The 23,772-nt window shown below is 37.6% G+C and overlaps 1 protein-coding gene across 1 annotated transcript; it reads left to right on the forward strand.

The window, feature by feature from the left end:
• Positions 1-14,199: 14,199 nt before the first annotated feature.
• On the forward strand, positions 14,200-15,141 carry LOC307110100 (olfactory receptor 52E8-like; the record flags this gene model as incomplete). The annotated part of the gene is made up of 1 exon (XM_079789147.1): positions 14,200-15,141. One exon carries the CDS (start codon positions 14,200-14,202, stop codon positions 15,139-15,141), a length of 942 nt encoding a protein of 313 aa, XP_079645273.1.
• Positions 15,142-23,772: the final 8,631 nt, after the last annotated feature.

Consider the following 23,772-nt stretch of genomic DNA (forward strand, 5'->3'; position numbering starts at 1 on the left):
CATTTATCTTTGAAAACCAATTCTGACACTATGTAATCTGTTAAAATCCCTTCCTATGATCTCCATTTCTCTGTTGCATACAATAGGCTTTATATAGTAAAGTACAAATACCATTGTTGTCAAAGTCTTGGAGGTGGGTAAAGGGGGAATTGAGGGACCTCTGTAATAGTGTCAACAATAAAAAACCCTTTTAAATTTTAATTCTACTTCATGACTCTTTAAAACATTACCCTGTCTTTGATGATCATACATTCTACTTCTGAAATAATCACTGCTCTTTTCCACTTTCCATCAACTCTGCCTCAATTACCATGTCCTCCATGATGGTAATTTGTATGAATCAGCTAGATCTGATCTCTATGTCTCTTGTATTTTCAAATCAGTGTGTACTGAGATTATAACATGCACATTTCCCCCTTCAGTTTAGTGTTTCTGTCTTTCCCATTTTCCCAAGTTTTTATTTTGGTAGAGTACACATAACATACAATTTACTATCTTAATCATTTTTAAGTGTATAGTTCAGTAGTATTAAGTATATTCATATTGTTGTACAACCATAACCACCATCCATTTCCAGAACTTTTTTTTGCTGTTGTTGTTTTTTGTTAATCTTCACCTGAGGATATTTTTTCTATTGATTTTTAAATAGAGTGAATGGGAGAGGGGAAGAGAGAAAAAGGAGAAAGATAAACATCGATATGAGAAAGACACATTCATTCGTTGCCTCCCGCACTCACCCCAACCAGGGCCAGGTATCAAACCTGCAACCAGGTATGTGCCTTTGACTGGGAATTGAAACCTCAACCCTTCAGTCTGAGGTTTGATGCTCTATCCACTGAGCACACCAGTTAGGGAAGAACTTTTTATTTTGTAAAAACTAAAACTCTATACCCATTAAACTCCCCATGACCTCCTCCCCATAGTCCCAGGCAACTGCCATTCTACTTTTTATTTTTTATTTATCTTCCTTTCCCTCCATTCCATAGCCTTTGGTAACCACCATTCTACGCTCTGTTACTGTGTGTTTAGCCTTTTTTTTTTTTAAGATTCCATATAAAACCTTGATTATGCAATATGACTTTTTAAATTAAAAAAATTTAAATTTGATTTTTGATGTTATACAGGGTTGGCAAAAGTAGGTTTACAGTTGTGAGTACACAAAAATTTATTTTTGTATTATTATTTTATTAACTAGGGGCCCGGTGCATGAAATTCATGCACTGGGGGTGAGGGGTCCCTCAGCCCAGCCTGCCCCCTCTCACATACTGGGAGCCCTCAGGGGATGTCCTACTGACTGCTTAGGCCCATGCCCCACAGGGAGTGTACCTAAGCCGCAGTCTGGCCTCCCTTTGTGGGAGGCAATCGGGCTGGTCAGAGGAAGGCACCAGCCCCATCACCCCACTGCTGCAGCCACTGTCAGTCACCACAGCCACCAAGGTGTTTTCATCAACACGGACTCCAGTCCCTTCACCAAGAAAAAATGACAACTTTCTTCAGGCATTTTCAAGATGTGTCTTTCATAGGATATGGATTTCTTTATTTATATTTTATCCTCACCTGAGGGTATGTTTCCATTGACTTTTAGAGAATGTGGAAGAGAAAGGGAAAGACAGAGAGAAACACTTTGATTGGTTGCCTCCTGCATGAGCCCTGATCTGGGCCCCGGCCAGGGAGGAGCCTGCAACCTAGGTACATGCCTTTGATCAGAATCAAACCCAGACCCTGCTGTCTGCAGGCTGAGGCATTATCCACTGAGTCAAACCGGCTAGGGCAGGGTATGACATTTCTTAGCCTTCCAGCAGCGGATCTTCATTTTTTTCTCCAGAAGTGTGGTGGAAAAACCCTAGATCTCCTTTTTGGATTTTTATTACCCATGTTACTAAGAATATTACCAGTGGCATACAGGAAGCTTAGCCAATGTGCAGTCAGAAAAGGTGTTTCCTCTATAGTTCACACCAATGGAGGGCTGGGCCCTGCCCAGGCCTAAAGCCTCTGGCTGAAGCTTTAGGCCTGGGCAGGCCTCTCCAGCTCCCTCTGATCACCGGCTCAGCCCCTGCCTAGGCCTGCCCAGACTGAAAGCCTCTTGGGCAGGAGCAGACCCCCAGCTCCCTACAATCAATCGCAGGAGGTCTGCTCCTGCCCAGGCCGAAAGCAGACCCCCAGCTCCCTGCCCAGGTGATCAATCGCAGGGGGTCCGCTGGTGTACCAGGCCGAAGAAACCCCCAGCTCCCTGCAATCGATGGCAGGGGAGCTGGGTGTCCGCTTGTGCACCCGGCCAAAAGCCCCCGGCGGAGGCTTTTGGCCTGGAGCCGGAGCGGACACCCAGCTCCCTGCTTTTGATGGCAGGGGAGCTGGCCCCGCTTTTGATGGCAGGGGGAGCAAGGAGTTGGGTGTCTGCCATGCCCACCATCCATCGAAAGCCGGGTGTCCACTCTGGCTCCAGGCCAAAAGCCTCCGGTGGAGGCTTTCAGTCTGGTGCCAGAGCGGACCCCAGCTCCCTGAAATCCGTCGAAGGGGGTCAGCTCAGGGAGCCTATGTATGCAAATTAACCACCATCTTGGTCGGGTTTATTTGCATACTCGCTCTGATTGGATGGTGGGCGTGGCTTGGGTGTAGTGAAGGTGCAGTCAATTTGCATATTACTGTTTTATTAGGTAGGATTATTGTATTATTTTCCACATGAACAACTATAAAACTACTTTTCAGTTTAGTAATATTTGTATTGAATATACACTGAGTGGACAGATTATTATGATCTCTGAACGCATAATAATCTGGCCACTCAGTGTATATCCTATATAATAAAAGGCTAATATGCAAATTGTTCCCTTGACCAGGAGTTCGACCAGCAGGCAGGCCCGCCAACCACCCATTTCCCCTTCCCCTGACCAAGCTGGCCAGACCCCACCCATGCATGAATTCATGCACTGGGTCTGTAATATATATATATATATATATATATATATATATATATATTTATATATATATTTATATATACATATAAATATATATATATATATATATATATATATATATATATATATATATATATATATTACAGACCCAGTGCATGAATTCATATATATATATTTTTGAGTGGCCAGATTATTATGCATTCAGAGATCATAATAATCTGGCCACTCAGTGTATAGCATAGTGGTTAGACATTTATATAATTTATAAAGTAATACCCTAGTAAGTGTAGTACTCACCTAGCACCTACAAAGTTATTATAATTTTATTGACTATATGCCCTATGCTGTACTTTACATCTCCATTACTATTTCATGACTGCTAATTTGTGCTTCTTAAGCCCTTCACCTTTTTTCACTCAGCCCCAAGCCTCCTCTCCTCTGGCAACCATCAGTTTGGTTTCTGTGGGAGAGATTACGCAGTATTAGTCTTTATGTAACTGACATTTCACTTAGCATAATGTCCTAAGGCTTATGTCCACATGTTGCAATAGCATGATTTTCTTTCTAAAGGCTGAATAATATTTCATTGCATATATAGACCACATTTTCTTTATATTTATTGCATTTTTCTGTTTAGTCATCATATTTTTAAGCTCCAGGATTTCTATTTGGCTTATTTTTATATCCATTCCTTTGTTAGACCTCTCATTTTGTTCATATGCTATTTTTCTGATTGCATTTCATTGTCTGTTTTTTCTTGTAGTGTATTAAGTTTCTTTAAGATGATTATTTTGAATTCTGTGTCAAATAGTTTATGGATTTCCCCTTGTTTAGGATCAGTCATTGGAACTTTATTAGTTACCTTTGTTGGTGTCATGTTTGTCTGATTCTTTATGATCCATGTAGCTTTGAGTTGGTATGTGCATTTGAAAGAACAGGTACCCCCCTGCCCCAACTCGTTCAGTTTTTAGTCTTTGACGCTTTATTCAGGACCTTCTTGGTATCTGGCATATGGAAAAGAAATATTTTGATGTTAATTGATTCCCCATTGCTTACAAAACAAATAAAGCAGCAGAATTATTAATCCATGTCACCCCAATACATTTAATAAAAAATAAAATAATACCCCCCTCACAAAATTTGAAATTAGTTTGAAACTAGGCTTTATGACACTGATCAGGACCTGATCATGGGTTAATAAGATTGCTCAGTGGATAGAGTGTCGCACTGCAGACCAGGTCTCCTAATAATAAAGTTTTTGAATTCAGATTAATCCCTTTGAAATATGAATCATAGAGAGAAACCAATATCTGATCACTATATTGTATGTGCAGTCAGTCTAAGTATAAGGGAATACAGACTCATTTATATGTGCAGTCAGTCTAAGTACAAGGGAATAAAGATTCATTATTACTCCCTTATATGTGCAGTCAGTTTAAGTATAAAGGAGTAAAGACTCATTATTCTATCCTTATTTGCCTACTATGGCTTTTTAATCCAAATTTGTGTCTCACTCACTATCAAGGCAGTAGCATGTATAGGAAAAAGAATCAAAAGCATATAGTATTTAATATTACTGGCATTGTAGCATGCAATGGAGTCTTGACTCTGTTCTTACTGTTCTTGTGACATTTTAGGTAAGTTACATCATGTTCTGTGTTTCAGTTTTATTTAGAAATAAGCATAGTACTGTCTTATGTCATATTATTATAGGTGGGATAAATGAGATTATACATGTGAAATACTGTAGGTGCCCAGCAGGTAATTTTTTCTCCAACTTCCCATCTTAGTCTTCCTGCTGCTGCCCTCCAGACTACTGATCTGTGCCACTTGATACTCTAGGTCTTTTTTGTTTGTTAATTTTTTTATTTTAATTTTTTTGTTAATCCTCACCGAGAGATATTTTTCCATTGATTTTTTTAAAGGGAGAGTGAGAGAGAGAGAAACATACATGTGAGAGAAACACATTGGATGTTTGCCTACTGCATGAGCCCCGACCAGGGCCCAGGCTGGGGAAGAGCCCATAACCAAAGTATGTGCCCTTGACCGGAATTGAACCTGGGATCCTTTGGTCTGCAGTGCGACACTCTATCCACTGAGCAAAACAGGCTAGGTCTTAACCAAATTTCTGTGAATCCAAATTCCAATCTTAAGCACACATCACATAAACTCACTGATCACAAGTACTTACCAAGTTTCTTGTTTCTATCTTAGGGAGTCATCTAGCAGCTGTAAATTCAGTTCTTGAACATCTTACATATATATGTTTTAGACCTTAACACACCCTAGGAGGTGTTTAAAAAATGTCTTTGTGTGTATATATTGAGGGAGAATTTGTAATGAAGTCTCCAGGTGCTAGAGTCTCAAGCATTGAAATTAAAATGAAATGAATAGAAATTCCCTTTGGTCATTGCACCTGCTGAAGGGCTCTAGGGAAATCTCAGTGAATCTTGCTGCCTGCTACTTAGTCAATTTCTAGTCATTTCACATAATGTTATGACAGGTTACATTTTATCTTTTTCTCGCCTTTCTTCTTCCTTATCTTTCTTTTAGTCCATGAATTGCTTGGACTAACCCTTTGGGTTCTGTTGGTCATTTATACAACCAGCAACTTCTTTTTATTGTGATAAAATAGACATAACATAGAACTTACCATTTTAAAATTTACAATAAAAAAAAATTACAATTCAGCGACATTTAGTACATTCACAATATTGTGCAATTATCACCACTATCTAGTTTCATAATATTTTCATCACTCCAAACGAAAATCCTAAACCCATAAGCAGTCACTTCTCATTCTTTTCTCTCTCCAGGCCCCGGAGACCCTAATATGATTTCAGCCAATGATTTTATTCTGGATATTTCGTATAAATGGAATCACATACATGTGGCCTTTTGTGCTTAGCTTCTTTCACTTAGCAGAATGTTTTTAAGTTGTATCTTTGTTGTAGCATATGTCAGTACTTCATTGTCTTTTTATGGCCAATCAGTATTCTATCGTAAGGATAAATCATTTTTGTTTTATGTCAGTTGGTGGACATTTGGGTTGTTTCCATACTTTGGCTATTGTCAATAGTGCTGCTGTGAACATTCTTATAAAAGATTTGTTTGAACATCTATTTTCAATTCTTTTAGGTATATATACCAAGAAGTGGAATTTTTGGATCATGTGGTAATTCTATGCTTAATATTTTTGAAGAAGTGTTTTCCACAGTGACTGTATCAATTTACATTTCCATCAGCAATATATGAGGGCCCCCATTTTCCCACATCTTCTCCAACACTGGTTTTTAAGGCCATCTTAGTAGGTGCCAAATGGTTTCTAATTGAGTTTTTAATTTATACTTCTCTAATAACTAGTGATGTTAAGCATTTTTTTCATGGGCACGATGACTTTTTGAACATCTTTAAAGACCAGTCTATTCAATTCTTTGCCCATTTTTGTTGATTGAGTTGTTTGTCTTTACTTCGTTAAACTATAAGATTTCTTTATTCTGTTGACTATTATCAGATAGACAGTTTTCAAATTATCTCCCAATCTTTGTCTTAACACTCTCTTGATAGTGTCATTTGATTCACAAAAGTCTTTAATTCTGATGAAGTTCAATTTATGTATGTTTCTTTTATTGCTTTGCTTTTGTTGTCCAATATAAGAAATCATTTCCAAATTTGAGCTCATGAAGACTTACCCCTATGTTTTATTCTAAGAGTTTTATTTTTTTAGTTATTATATTTAGGTCTTTGATCCATTTTGAGTTACTTTTTGTAAATGATATGAGTTAAGGGTCCAACATTATTCTTTTTGTTGTTGTTATTAATCCTCACCCATTAATTTTTAGGTAGAGTGGAAGAGAGAGGGAAAGACAGAGAGAAACATCAATGTGAGACATACCGATTAGTTGCCTCCTGCACATGCCACCAATCAGAGTCTGGGATGGAAAGGAGCCTGCAACCAAGGTACATGCCCTTGAGCAGAATCAAACCTGGGACCCTTTGGTCTGCAGGCCGATGCTCTATCCACTGAGATAAACTGGCTAGGGCCAACATTATTTTTGTTATGTGGATATACAGGTGCCCTAGCACCATTTTGAGGTTACTATTCCTTTCCCCATTGAGAGGTCATAGTACCCTTGTCAAAAATCAATTGACCATAAGCATATGAATTTATTTCTCAAGTCACAATCTTATTCCACTCACTGAAAGCCTATTGCTTTGTCAATATACTTTTTTTGAATGCTGTAGCTTTGTAATAAGCTTTGAAATAAGGAAGTGCTGGTGCTCCAACTTTATTTTTCATTTTCAAGGTTGTTTTGGTTATCCAGAGCCCCTTGATATTCCATATGAATTTTAGAATCAGCTTTTACTTTTCTGCAGAAAAGGACATTGGAATTTTGATAAGGATTGCATTGAGTATATAGATCACTTTGGGAAGAGTTGTCACCAGCAATGAATCTTCTAATCCATGAAAAGAGGATAACTTTCTATTTCTTTAGGCCTTTTAAAATTTCCTTCAGCATTGTTTTTTAGCTTTTAGTGTACAAATCTTGTAATTCCTTGGTTACCTTTATTCCCAAATATTTTATTATTTTTGATGCTGTTGTAAATAAAATTGTTTTCTCAATTTCCTTTTCAGATTGATTATTGCTGGTATATAGAAATACAACTAATTTCTGTATGTTGATCCTGTATTGTGTAATTTTGTTGAATTTGTTTATTAGCTCTAATAGCTTTTTGTGTATTCTTTATAATTTTCTATATATAAGATTGTGCACCCACAAATAGAGATAGTTTACTTCTTTCTTACTAATTTGAATGACTTTCTCTTGCCTGGCTAGCACTTTCAGCACAATGGTAAATAGCAGAGGTGAAAGCAGACATTCTTTTCCTGTCTGTGATATTAGGAAGAAAGTGTTTAGTCATATTAAATTTGATATGAGCTGTATTTTTACCCATAAATGCCCCTTACAATGTTAATATTCCTAATTCGTTGAGTATTTTTATCATAAAATGATGCTACATTTTGTCAAAGTTTTTTAATCCTCACCTGAGGATATTTTTTTCCCATTGATTTTTAGAGAGAGTGGAAGGGAGGGAGAGAAACATTGATGTGAGAGTGAGAAAGAAAATAGGGGGTAGCTTTGGGGGCTTATAGCCTAGATCAGTATCTAGTTAAACAGTAATCTTACTTCCCCATTCTAACTGATTTGGGCAGAGCTGCAAAGCTCACCCTGAGGGGCCTGCCACAAGAAGAGATATATATCAAAACCTCCCCACATTGTCAGTTTAGGCTTTGGATCAAAGTCCCCTGAACTAGCAGCACTGCGTAATAATAGGTTTTACTTCCCTGATTCCTCTAAGTGCTGGCTGTTGCTTCTCCAGGGTCATTCACCACAACAAGAGAGACACATTGATTATTGCCTCCTGCAGGCGCCCTGACCTGGGGCTCAGATTAAGGCTGCAACTGAGGTATGTGCTTTTGACCAGAATCGAACCTGAGACCCTTCAATCCTTGGGCAGGTACTCTAACCACTGAGGAACCGGCTAGCTCAAGATTTTGTCAAAAATTTTTTGCACCTATTGAGAGGATCATGTGTTTTTTTCTTCGTTTTATTAACATTGTATAATGCATCCATTGATTCTCTTATCTCGAACAATCCTTGTGTTCCTGGGCTTAATCACAGTTGGTCATGTTGCATAATCTTTCGTAATATATTGTTGGATTTGGTTTGCTGGTATTTTGTTGATAATTTTTTATTTATATTCATAGAGATTTTTTCCCTATAGTTTTCTTACTAAAATATGGTAAAAGAACTAATATGCATACTAGAGGCCCGATGCATGAAGATTCATGCAAGAATGGGCCTTCCTTCCCCTGGCTGCTGGCACCGCCATTGCTCTGGCCCAGAGCCACCTTTCTACCTTCCCACACTGCCCAGAGGCCCTGAGTAGCCACTTGGCACCTGTGTATGCAAATTAACCTGCCATCTTTGTTGGGTTAATTTGTATACTCACTCCTGATTGGCTGGTGGGCGTCACGAAGGTATGATCGATTTGCATCTTTCTTTTTTATTAGTGTAGATATGCATATCCTATGGACACAGACAACAGTGTGGTGAAAGCCTGGGGTGGGGTGGGGGCAGGGTGGAGGGAGCAAAGGGAGGGAAATGAGGGGCATCTGTAATGCTGTCAAACAATAAAAAATAAATTTAAAAATGTACTATCTGCAACATATCAACAAACCCCACTGTACATGTGAAATTACTTTTTGAATTGGCCATATATTTTCTGGCAGAATGAGCCACATTCTGTATTTTAATATTATTACCTCAGGTTAGTCAGAGGTGACATATTAGGAATTTCTCAGATCTTCACTGGGACCATGCATAGTCATTTTCATGTGTGTAGCTTTCTAGTTTAGTAATATTTTAGAGCTTGGAAAACTCTGTGTGGTCAATTCATTCCTCAATTTCACCTTTTAAGTTTTTTGGTCAGTCTCTTGTTAGCTTCAAGAAGCTACAATGTTAAACAATTTCTATTGATTGTTTTGACTAATAGCCCAGGGAAAAGGTCCTTCACAGTGAGTGAGTTTGAGTCAGGTCAAATAAAGATGCACCCTGTGGACAAAAGAAAGGCCATATGCTAACCTGACTAGCTCAGGGAAGGTCTGCATGGTGGTTTTGCAAACTCAAAGACCTAAAGTAATCACAAAGGATGGTCTGAAGTTAAAACTTTAACTAAAAGCAGTTTATAGTGGGTAGTTATGTCCTAGACCAGTATATTTCCTGGTAAAGGTCAATGTTTACCTTAAGTGAGCCTATTGTCTTTTTGCATCTAAGATAACATCCTTGTGAAATGTCTGGGTAACTTGTAACTTCATTTTTTTCCAGACTCCTCAGGGCACAGCCATATACACCTGGGCTCCAGGACAGGGACCATAAATTCCTTCATTGTTATTATAATCTTGTTAATTGTTGACTATTAACAATCCTGCACCCACTTAAGTAAAAGAAGCATGTGTCCATCATTTCACTTTTTATCCAATCCCAGAGGTTTCCCTGCTTTGCTTTCTCCTTCCTCCCTAATCTATCACCAATGGATTTCATGTAACCCACTTATGTCTCCTTCTTTGATTGTAATGTATAAAACAAGGTGAAGAACTGATATTCTCCAGAGCATTATCCCAATATGTTGAGATTGTGCTTCCTGGCAATTGTCGATAGTTTGGCTCAAATAAACTCACAAAAATTCTTTACAAGTTTGACTGTTTTTATGTTAACAATCCTGTGAGAGGGAATTTCCTGAGAGCTTCCAGAAAGGTTAAATAATGACAGTCATCTAGGACTGTATCTTTAAGATACTTTTAATTCCCATCCCAGGGGGAATGGAGTTGTAAAATATATATAAATATATAAATACTTTCTATTCAGCATAATAAATGACAGGCCCCAAGAAAATGCAAGGAAGTTTTCTTAGATATTTAAAGATCAAGGTAAGTAACATTATGGTGAGATTGTAAAAATAGCAAAAGAGTGTATGCTTATACCAAAATAGTATGGAGAAAAAGTGAAAAAAAGGAAAACAAGGTGAAGAGAGGATGCGCACTCATAAGCTCTGAAGCTACACTTTTACCTACGTGTACTTATATCTATGAGCTTATATAATCTCACACACAAAACGAAAGGGTGAAAGCTGATATGGAAGGAGATGCACCAATATATCCTTTATCAATGTAGGGATTGTTTCTGACCCTGTATGCAGGTGCACAGATGTGAATAACAAGAGGGCAAGGACTGGTTTTCTCTATTCTCCATAACTGTGTTAGGTATAGTAAAGGGAATCAATAAATGCTTTGAGTAACCAATTCATGAATAAGTGAATCATGAAGCATGACTCTGAAGGATAGACTTTTTTGAAAATAAGACCTAGCCCTGGTGGATTGTCTCAGTTGGTTGGAGAATCATCCCATATACCAAAAGGTGGTGGGTTCGATTCCTGTTCAGGACACATACTAAAGTTGTGGTTCAAACCTGATGGGATGCCTGTGGGGGTGGGAGGATGGATGAGTGGGGAGCCAATCAATGCTTCTCTCTTATGTTAATGTTTCTCTCTCTTCCCCCTCCCTTCTTGTCTTTAAAATCAACAACAATAAAAAACAAACAAAAAATAAAACTTAGGGTTATAATGATGAAACATCTGAGCAAGGGATGGCAAGATGGACAGGAGACTACAGGCTAACCTGGTGAGAAAGAAAGTGAATATTATGTCTTCTCCTTATGATCATCAGTTGCAAGAAATGGAAATATGGGTATTTGGTGGAGGTTGGTGGAATAGGGCAGAGTAAGAAGATGCCACATTGAGGAAATGACTGCTGGATAGCTGGATATAATCCCATGTAGCACTTAAGAGTTAGGAGGTCAAATGAGGTGTTGGGATCCAATCTTATTTTTTAATTCAGCAGAGAATGGGCGATGCATGAATATATATTGGAAAAATAGATCAGTATGCATTATAGAATGATTAGTGATGGTTGTTTTATAAATGTTTGCTGACTGGAAATTATTTTCTCTCAGAGAGGAAGGAAGCACCAATTTTCAAGCCCTCCTAGGAAATCCATAGAAATAAATGGAATGAGTTGCTTTTCTTGGGATGTAGCCATATGTGTTTTCTTTTTTTTAATGTTTCTGCTGTATGAAGCACTAAGAGTGACCAAGACACCAGACAAGAGCCTGCTCATCAATCTATTGAATTTCTGAATGAGGTTATCAAGAGGATGACAGATTCCCTTTTGATGTCTTGACTTGTCACTGTGCTTTTATTTTCACTTTGTTCTTGTTCTTCACTCCATCTAGAATAAAATTTTCTTCCTTCTTTGGATAAACAATTATTCTATGAGTCTTAGCATTATCCTAACCTCTTCCCTGGAATTTTTCTTAACTCACCTCCTCATCTACAACATTCTGCACATACCTCTACATAGCACTTGCAATACAATTTTCAAATTTAATCTTTAGAATTTTATCTTTCTTACTGCTCAGTCATATCCTTGAGGATATGTGACAAGTTTATTCAAAATTATATTCAAATTGCCAAACCAATGCTGGTATATAGAGGGATCACCTCTCCACTTAACTTATATATTCTCCTCTACTGAAAGGCAGGATACTATCTTCGACATTTTTACATTACAAAATTAAGAACTTAAGCTGTCTCCTCTCCAACCCTAGCAGTCCAAACTTACACACACACACACACACACACACACACACACACACACACACACACACACAGGCATATACATAATATGTATTTCCTGAGAATTTTCCAAAACTGTAAAATTATCTCTCATTTTTGCTACTCTTCATAGGTTTCCAATAGGCACAGTTAGAAAGGCATTTGCCTTGGCATGAGTTTAAAGTAGGATGCACTTACTTTCAGATGCATTTATCTCTGATGGGAGGCTCTGAACTCTGACTTCCCCCAACATCCAAGTATTATCAAATTTGAATCAAAGCTTTCTGCCCAATTGCACACATCACATTCAATCACTTCCACATCTTCTTTTATGACTAGCTTTTATCAAATAAATTATATAGCAATGAACTTCTCCCTGTTTGCTTCAAATGTTCAATTTTCTATAAGTAAACTCAGAATGTCCACATATTATGGATGAGTACTATAACACAAAATCACTTGATAATTCCTCCTTCTATGTTACCATGAGGAAGACATCCATACAGACATGGGAACTAAATTTTGGAATATCCTAAGTGCTTTTGCCTTCTCCCATGAAGAAAAGGTAGAGATATATTTGGATGTTGCCTAGCCCAGAATATTGAGTCTTCCCTCCCCCAGCTGACTTACAGGATGTGATTAGTTATACTCCATCTAAATTATAGGCTCGTCTAGATTAAATTAATCTCTCAATTCATGTTTCATCATGACTGCAAAATATTCTTTGTCAAGTATCTCCTCTTGTTATTATCCATTTTCTAAATCTGATCGGTGATTTGTTTTTCAGAAACAAATTATGACATGAGCTAAGTACTTTATTTTATAAAATATGACATTGAAATTGCTGCTGTCACATCTTTTCTTTATCAATTCATCTATTTTTGAACTTTTAAAATTGAGAACTTTTATGTGGCAGAACTTTTTCTCATGCATATGAATAACCAAAGATAAGTAGTTTATTACTATCTAAGAACCAGACCATCCAGTATTTACAACACACATAAAATGCATAAAACATACACACATGCACATAGTAATATGCATTCCACATTTTGGGGGTTTTAGGTTCTCTAATAGGGAAATAGTTCAGATTACTGATACCAGTCTTCATGCACATTACTTAATCTTCATGCACATTAAGCAAAAATATGTGGGATACTCTCAGATACATAGACTGTGAAATTAATCTTTCCTTTCTTTTTTCTGGCTATCCTTCAGAGTTAACATTTCCATTATGTAGAGGATATTCTTCGGTCTTCTTTATAGCAGACTTCTTCTTAAATTAGGAAAAGTGGTAGCAGAGCAGGCTGGCTTTATTCCTGATACCATATGATGCTCAGGAGAAGCTAGCAGAACATGAGGAGTCTATGTAATCCAATCCTTTTAAAAAACTTCTAAAAATCCTCACCTGAGGATATGTTTATTGATTTTAGAGAGAAAGGAAGGAAGGAAGAGAGGGAGGGAGGAAGGGAGAGGGGGAGAGAGAGAGAGAGAGAGAGATGTGATGTGAGAGACAAACATTGATCTATTGCCTCCTATACATGCCCCAGGGATTGAATCTTCAACCTAGGTATGTGTCCTGACCTGGAATTGAACCTACAACCTTTCTGGTGCATGAATAATACTCCAACAAACTTAGCCACCCAACCAGGGCTCCTTCCCTTTTTAAAAGAATAGAGGTATAACTGACACATAACAGTATGTAAGTTCCAGTTGTAGAACATATTGATTTGATAAATTACTATATTATAATATGATTGCTACCATAGTTTTAGTGATTATTTCTATCACATCACATAATTGTCATTTCGTTTTCGTGTGATCAGAACATATAAGAGTTCGACCCTCATCAATTTTGAAGTATATAACAGTGTCATTGATGAAAATCTTTATTTAACATAATTTTTGAATAGGAACAAAAAGAGATTAAACTGTTCTTTTGTGTGTGTGTGTTTTCAGGAATCTGGGCATATGGATGAGGAGCAGGAATCACTAATGGGAAGTCCATAATTGTCTCTGATATGCACAGCAGCTAACAGTGGCAGGAAGGATGTCTGTGCCTAATGAAACCCAGTTCCATCCTTCCTCATTCCTTTTGATGGGCATCCCAGGGCTAGAGGACATGCATGTCTGGATTGGATTCCCCTTTCTCTTTGTGTATCTTGTTGCCCTCATGGGGAATGCTGCTGTCCTGATCGTGATCCAGACTGAGCATAGTCTCCATGAGCCCATGTACTACTTCCTGGCCATGTTGGACACCATCGACCTGGGCCTGTCCACAGCCACCATCCCCAAAATGCTGGGAATTTTCTGGTTCAACCTCAGGAACATATCTTTTGAAAGCTGCCTTTCCCAGATGTTCTTCATCCACTTCTTCACTGCCATGGAGAGCATTGTGTTGGTGGCCATGGTCTTTGACCGCTACATTGCCATTTGTAAACCCCTTCGATATACCATGATCCTCACCAGCAAAGTCATCAGCATTATTGCAGGTATTTCCATTCTGCGGAGCCTGTGCATGGTGGCCCCGCTGGTGTTTCTCCTCCTGAGGCTGCCCTTCTGTGGGCATCATATCATCCCTCATACCTACTGTGAGCACATGGGCATTGCCCGTCTGGCCTGTGCCAGCATCAAACTGAATATAATGTTTGGCCTTGGTGACATTTCTATTTTATTATTAGATGTGCTCCTAATTATTCTCTCCTATGCCAGGATCCTCTATGCAGTCTTTTGCCTGCCTTCCTGGGAGGCTCGACTCAAAGCCCTCAACACTTGTGGATCCCATATTGGTGTTATCTTAGCCTTTTTCACACCTGCCTTTTTCTCTTTCTTGGCACACCGCTTTGGCCACAATATTCCCCAATATGTCCATATTCTCTTAGCCAATCTGTACGTAGTTGTTCCACCAGCTCTCAATCCTGTAATCTATGGGGTCCGGACCAAACAGATTAGGGAGCGAGTGCTGAGAATTTTATTCAAGACAGATAAATAAACAGTCAGAGATCTTGAAAAATTTAAATAGAATTCATGTTTCGTGCACTGTGAAATTATGCAGGAAGCCAATTCCAGCATGTCAGCAGGGCTAAATCATCTGGGAATGGCTGAGGGCATTTCCCCAAATCTGAAAGGATGCATAAAATGATTGCTTGCTGCCAGACAGCTAAGGGCATCTTAATCTACATATTATTGCCTCCTGGTGGCCAAACACCTGAACAGCCAGAGGTAATTTCCCAATCTGACAAAGGATTTGTGTACTAAACCCTGGCCTTTGAAGTGTATATCTACCTCGCCTTAGGGCAATTTGTGTTAATAAAAAGCAAGGGATCCTGAGACAAAGAGAACGTACTTCCTTTAGCTAAGCTCCTCTGACTCCCTAAATGCCTTTCAAAATTATGTTTTGTCTCTGGATTCTTATTTAATTTACGCACAGCACCTTCTCCAGGTTCCTGAACCCTTCTAGATGCTGGATTAAGACCACCAGCAAAATTAGATTTTCTTATATCTAACCAAGTAGAAAAAAGGGAGACAAAGAAAAATATTGAGACCAATAACATTATCTTTGAATTATAGGTTTTATGTTTTATGTTAATAATATGTACATTAATGATAATATTGATTTGGAACAATTTAGTATCTTTACGCAAAAAGATGAATTTAGACCCTTACTTTCCACCATAGAGAAAATTAACCTATAATAGATCAGAGAACTAAAGACAAGAGCCTTGGTACAAGATTATATAGATAAGACAATGGCAAAAATATTATTAAATGATTAATTGTACTTCACTAAAATTAAAGTATATTTTCTTTCAAAGATACTAAAAATAAAATAAAAAAGCAAGCCACAGTCTGTGAGAAAATATTTTTATATTATGTGTATGATAAATGATTTGTATTAAAATATATAAAGAACTCATAATTTAATTATAAACAGCCAAATTACCCAATTAAAAATAGACAATAAGTCAGTTGGAGAAAGATAAATATCACATGATCTCACTCATTTGTGGAATATAATGAACAACATATACTGATGAACAAAAACAGATCCAGAGACAGAGAAACATTGATCAGAGGGAAGGCAGGGGAGGTGGAGGGAAGGGGAAGAGATCAACCAAAGGACTTGTATGCATGCATATAAGCATAACCAATAACCAATGGACACAGACACTAGGGGGGGTGAGGGCATGAGCGGGGGAGAGGGGATGGAGAGGCAATGGGGGGATAAGGACACATATGTAATACCTTAATCAATAAAGAAAATACAAAATAGACAAAATATGCCTTTTAAAAAACATATAAACAATTAGTCAATAAGTACATAAAGATGCTCTTTATAATTCATCACTAAACATGTGCATATTAAAATCACAGGGTGGAACAAACATCAGCTCTCTGTCTGTGCAATTATAACTTCTTTAAAAGTTTACATCTCTAGAATACTTTTGGATAAATCTATATAACATTTCCATCTCAGAGCCTTTCTAGGGAACCATGGTGAAGATGGTATTCTTTTCTTTATGGTGTATTTTCAACATTTTTGTGTCATCCTTTATGGTTTTGTTATGAGATTTTCCAAAGCTAATGTGTCTTATCTAGCTTGAAGCTTTTAATTACTTTTGTCTTCGATTTTTAACAAGTTTACTTAATGTGCTATTTATTTTTTAAAAATATCATTATTATTGAAATCTGTAGCTTTTTAAGAATAAAGTTATATGTATTTCATTACTTTTATAAAAATATGGCTGATATCTTGTCAAATATTGCTTCTATGTGAATTTCACTTTCCTTGCCTCATGTGATTCCAATTAAACTTAAGTGGTTTGGTTATTTATCATTGTTTAATAAATTTCCTGTTTAGAGTCTTAAAAGATAATCAGTTAATTCATTTCATAGATTTTATTGACTAGAAATTTAAAGAAGGTAAAAAGGGATTGCTCTTCTCTGCTACATAATGTTTAGGACCTCAGATATAATCACTCAAATTGCTGAGAGTGATCCAAATGACTGGTGGCTAGGAGTGGATTGTACAATTCATTTCCAGGATGGTTTCTTTCTGTCATGTCTTGCTTCTAGGCTAGAATAGTAGAAATACAGGCTCACCTAGGATTCTTTTTTTTTTTTTGCCCTGAATTTTTATTTTTTTATTTTATTTTATTTATTTATTTATTTATTTTCCAATTTTTTTTATTAAGGTATTATATGTGTACATATAATTTTTTTTTAATTTCTTTATTGATTAAGGTGTCACATATTTGTCCTCATCCCCTCATTCCCATCCCATACCCCTCCCCACGGATGCCCCCACCCCCCTGTTGTCCTTAACCATTGGTTAGGCTCGTATGCATGCACACAAGTCCTTTGGTTGATCTCTCCCCTCTACCCCCACCCTCCCCTCCCCTCCCTCTGAGGCCCGATAGTCCGATTGATGCCTCCTTGTTTCTGGGTCTGTTCTTGTTCATCAGTCTATGTTGTTTATCATTTCCCCTAGATGAGTGAGATCATGTGTTACTAGAAATATAAGAACCGAATGTGAGACAAGAAATAATAGTTATGCTGACAGGCAAATGAATCAGTCTGTAGTGAGTTTCTTTCTGGACCAACAGTTCTTTTGAGACCCAATTTCAATGTCCACCAGTTCCTTACGTGTACATGTCGGCACTGACTTTTCAGCTCTGGATGGTGGACAAATGGTAGTAATGCAGGTCTGACTCCCTCTGGTTTGGTCTCGCCTAGACCCAGGGGCGCGGCCTCACCCGGACTCAGGGGCACGCGGCCTCATCCAGACCCAGGGGTGCGGCCTCACCCGGACGCAGGGGCGTGTGGCCTCTCCCGGACCCAGGGGCGCGCGGCCTCACCCGGGCCCGGGACCCAGCCTCACCCAGACCCAGGGGCGCACGGCCTCACCCGGACCCGGGATCCAGCTTCATCCGGACCCAGGGGCGCGTGGCCTCACCCGGACCCAGGGGTGTGCAGCCTCACCCTGACCCGGGGGCATGCGGCCTCACCCGGGCCCGGGTCAGAAATCACCTAGGATTCTTATGCAAGGAACTTACATGTAACTTTTCTAGTAGGGTGGTCTTAGAATGAACCTCTTACAAAGGTCCCAAGAAGTGGTCTTCCCATCAGTATAAGATTGAAGCTACATTGTCTATTAAAATCAATTATGTGAAGTTATATAGCACTGCCTTCAGCATACTCTATTGATTCCAGTGGTCATATGCCACTCCAAATTCAAAGAGAGAGGAATCAGACTCACATTTATTGATGAGTAGAGTGTCAATAATCTATATATATAAAAGCCTAAGTGACCGAAAAACTGAAAGACCTGTTGACTGGTTGCTATGACGGGCACTGACCACCAGGGGACAGACGCTCAGTGCACCAGATTGGGCTCCCTCCTGTCTGGATCGGGCCTGCAGGGATCATGCCAAAACCAGTCATCTGACATCCCCTGAGAGGTCCCGGATTGTGAGAGGCTGCAGGCCAGGCCGAGAACCCCCTCAGGGGCTTCTAGTCTATATGTATATATTAAAGCCTAAGCGACCATTCGTCGGTTCAACCATTCAACCAGTAGCTATGATGCACAATGACCACTAGGGGGAAGATGCTCCAACTGGTAGATTAGGTTAATGCTGGGGCCATGTCGGCCCCGAATCTGATTCACCCTCACCAGATTCCCTTTCATTGTTCACAAATCCGTGCATCGGGCCACTTTGTTTTAAATAACAAAGGCCACTGTTTTATAATAAAATTCTCAGAAAATTAGGAATTGGAAAGAACTTCTCGACAAAGGACATTTATGAAAAACCCACAGATCACATTCTATTCAATGAGATAAAAGACTGAATGGTTTTCCCCTCAGATTAAGAATAGGACAAGAATGCCTGCTTTCATGCCTGCTATTCTTTTTTTTTTACCCTTAATATTTTGTTCTACTGACATTTGTAGAAAGAGGTTTTTAAAAAGTTTGTTGCTCAGAGTTAAGTGGCTGCAACCTGCAGAGAGGTAGCTTGTCCATTTGAATGTGCAACGACATTCTCATTGGTAGGGAACTTCCATTCCATGATGGCTTTCTCCTGTCTAACATAGTGCTGAATTTTTTAGCCAGAACAATTAAGCAAGACAAAGAAATAGGAAAGGAAATAGTAAAACTAATTATATTTGCTGATGACATAAATTTATTCATGTTCATTTATACTCATATATAAAATATTCAGCAAAGTTACAGGAGAGAAAAGAAACAAATGAAAATCAATGCATTTCTATGCACTGGCAATGAGAAAACAAAAGGTAAATTAAGAGAACAATCCACTCTACAATAGCATCAAAAGAATAACATACTCAGAAACACATTTAAACAAGGACATTCAAAATTTGCACAATAAAAACTGAAAATCATTGTTGAAAGAAATTAAAGAACTAAGTAAATTGAAATATATTCCGTGTCCATAGATTAAAAAAACTTAATATTATTAAGATGGCAATATTCCTCAAAACAATCTAAATATAATGCAATTGCTATTAAAATTCCAACAATGTTTTCTGCAAAAGTGAAAACTTAGATCTCAAAATTCATATTGTGAGAGATTCCATATAGTCAATTAATCTTGAGAAAGAAAAAAGTTGAAAGACTCACACTTCTTACAAAGCTATGGTAATTAATACAATGTAGTGCCTGCATAAGGATAAATATATAGATAAATGAAATTGAGTTGATATGCAAGAAGTCAATTCAAGTATTTAAGGGTAAATATATCTATGACCAGGATAATTCAATGGGGCAAAATAGTCTCTTTAAAAATGGTGCTGGGGCAACCAGATATCCACATGAAAAACAAATGGAGTTGGACTTTTACCTCACATCACATTAAAAAAACTGAACTCAAAATGAACTAAAGACCTAAATATAAGAACAACTATGAAAAGCTTAGAATACAAAGAAGTAAATCTTTATGATCTTAAATTTGGCAATGGTTTCTTTTATTTTTAATAATTTTAAATTTTTTCAATTATAGTTGACATACAATCTCATATTAGCTTCAGTTGTAGGCAATAGTTTCTTAGCTATAATACCCAAAATACAAGAAACAAGAGAAAAATGGATAAATTGAACTTGGTCAAAATTAAAAATGTTTGTGCATCAAATGACACTATCAGAGAGTGAAAATAAAATCTGTAGAATGGGAGAAAAATTTTTGCAAATCATAAGGCTATCCAGAATATATAACCAACTCTTATAAGTAAGAAAAACAATTTGATTTAAAAAAATGGGAAAAGAACTTAAATAGACATTTCTGTAGAGAAGATATATAAATGGCCAACATGCTCATGGAAAATGTGCTTAATATCCTTAGTCATTAGTGAAATGCAAACCAAATGCATGGTATGTCATTGTACACACACACACAAATAGCTGTAATACTAATTTTTAAAAGACAAATAAATAGTTGTTAATCAGAATGTAAAGAAATGGGATTCCGCATACATTTTTGGTTGGAATGTAAAATAGTTCGGGTGCTGTGGATACAAATTTTGTGGTTCCACTAAAACTCAAATTTAGAATTACATATGACTCAGCAATTCTGCTCCTAGATGTGTATACACTCAGAAGAATTGAAAACAGGTGTCCAAGCAAAAACTTCTATGCTAATGTTTATAAAAGCACTACTCACAATAGGTAAAAGATAGAAGCAACCCAAATAAATTGAAGACGGTTAAACAACATGTCATGTAACCGTATGATTGAATTATGTTAAGCTACAAAAAATAATGAAGTACTGTCACATACTAAAACATGTGTGAACCTTGAAACATTATAGAAAGTAAAATAATCCAGATATAAAAGGCTACACACAGTATGATACCCAGAATAGAAAAATTCATAGTGGCAGTTCCTAGGCCCTGGGGAAAGGGAGGAATGTGCACTTGCTCTTTCATGGGTACAGGGTTTTCTTCTGAAGTGTTAAAAATGCTCTGGAACTAGTGATGGCAGCAACATGTGTATGTTCTAAATGTCACTAATGGTAAATGGTATGTTATATGTATTTTCTAACAATTCAAAATATTAAAAAAAGATCACAGTCTACTTTCTGACAACCTCTGGCCACAATTATTTACATTTCTACCTCACACAAAGCAAACAATTGGACAGAATTTCCTATCCCATTATGGTATCATGCCTAGTCTGAAGGTACACTATCTCATGGAAGTTCCTGATGCAATGACACTTTTCATGTTTGGTACATTGGGTGTGATTCATCCTTGTATAGAGACCTGTGAATTCATGTGGAAATTATCCTGCCCCACACACCCCCACATATAATAATGAAAGAGGCACAAGATAAGCACACTAGACATTCCAATTCAATAAATGGAAAATGGGAGGGATACAGTAATCACTGGTCCATAGAAATTGCCATATATTTTTAGTTTGTTGGTTAGTACTCTGGAAGTGATCACTTAGTGCTCTTGGTTCTGCTCTCTGGGCTCTTGATTCCACCATCTGAGTCATACTTCTTTTTTAAAAAATATTTTAATTGATTTCAGAGATGAAGGGAGAGGGAGAGATAGAAACATCAATGATGAGAAAGAATCATTGACAGGCTGCCTCCTGCAAGCCTCCTATTGGGAATCGAGCATGTGTCCTTGACTGGAATCAAACCAGGATCCTTCAGCCCACAGGCTGATGCTCTATCCATGGAACCAAACCAACTAGGGCCGAGTCATACTTCTTTTTTGATAAAAAGTATCTCTTGTTGCCCTAGCCAGTTTGGCTTCGTGGATAGAGCAGTCCTTGGTTTTATCAGTATTCTGGTCAAGGGCATGTACCTTGGTTGCAGGCTCCTCCCCAGCCTGGTCCCTGGTCGGGGCTTGTGCAGGAGGCAACCAATAGATGAGTTTCTCTCACATGGATGTTTCTCTCTGTCTTTCCCTCCCTCTCCACTCTCCCTAAAAATCAATGGGAAAATATCCTCAGGCGAGGATTAACAACAACAACAAAAAGTAGCTCTTATTGGCACCTAGATAATTTTTATCAGTTTTCTTCCTGTCTGTCAAAAGGAATTTTGTACTGTTTTGGTCCCTTTCATCCCAAGCTAATATAATTTCTCTTAAAATTTTGTGGGTTTCTTATTTATCAATTTATAAATCCATTCCATTAACTAGAACTCCCTTCACGATAAGTTCTTCTCTACCTCAGATCTTTTGTCAATCCTCTGTAGTAGTAATACCTAAATAAACTGACAAACAAAATAGAACCAGAGACATGAATACATGGAACAGGTTGACAAATGCCAGAGGGGATGGGAGTGGAGAGGACTGGATAAAAGAAGGTGAAGAGATTAGCCAAAGAACATATACCTGTAGGTATAGCCCATGAACACCGACAACAGTGTGGTGAAAGCCAGAGAAAGGTATGAGGGCTGGGTGGAGGTTGACAAAGGGTGAGGGGGAATGGGGGACATCTGTAATGGTGTCAACAATAAAAAAAAGGTTCTTAGAAGATTTAGAGCTTAATAAAGGAAGTCTGTGAGGCATTTCTTTAAAACTTTGAAAGTGTTTTTAATCTGTCAGAAATGATGTATGAGAAACTAATTTAAGTCTTTGAGATCTTAACAAAGATTTTACACATACTCTTAATTTGATCTTTGCCTTGGAGCTATTTTTTTTATTCTGATAATGTTTAGCAGTGAGGAGATAGTGAGAATAAAAATAGACTCGATAAAAAAACACACACAAAAAAACAACAACAAATCAGCAAATCCTGGCTACTTTATATTACCTATAGACATCATTTAAAGATGAAATAATCCCATTTTTTCATTCTATCCGATTTTTATTATACATCAATAAAAGAAACCATTTGACACTTCTAACATTCTGCATGGAAATCACTTTAGTTAAATCCAGTTCATTATAAATGTTTTCTATTTTTCATGTTATTGAAGGCAAGAGTTTGGCCAAACTTGCTATCTCTAGGTAAAAAACTATCCCCTTTACTTAAGCTATTAATTCCATCTTTCCCATTTTTTTTCCGCCCTTACCTTCATTTTCCTCCAGGTCCATCAGTCTTTCTCTCTATGTATGGCTTTCAAACAAATGGCACATGTTTTGGGTTCATTAAAATGGAACCTAATTTAAGGTAGAAAATTTTCTCTTGGTTTTCTATTCTTTTGTATAAGAAATTCCAAAACTTAACAGTGTATAAAACAACAAATCAAGTATTTTATTATGTTTACAGATTCTATAAGTCAGGAATTCAGAAAAAGCACACCAGGGAAGACTCATTTTTTTTTTTCTACCAAACAGCATCTCAGTTGGGGTAGCTCTAATGGATGAAACCGATTTAAGTAATTTAGAGACTGCAACATGTGGGGTAGATGATCCAAAGCTAGTCTCTTTACTTATATGTCTGGGCTCAGCTAAGACTCTTATCTAGAGCTAAACTTTGCAAGGTTCCTTGTATCTGAGTGGTTTCTCTATGTCCTGGTGATTAGCCTCTTTCTTTGCTCATATAATCATTAAACAACTGGTGAGGTAATCATGAGTAAGAAGTTTGCTCACCTTATTGAGCTTTCCTATCTCTAGAATCTTGGGTTATCACATCACATTTTTGTTGCTT

The sequence above is a fragment of the Cnephaeus nilssonii genome, assembly GCF_951640355.1.
Source record: "Cnephaeus nilssonii genome assembly, chromosome: 13".
In the NCBI taxonomy this organism is placed as follows: domain Eukaryota; kingdom Metazoa; phylum Chordata; class Mammalia; order Chiroptera; family Vespertilionidae; genus Cnephaeus; species Cnephaeus nilssonii.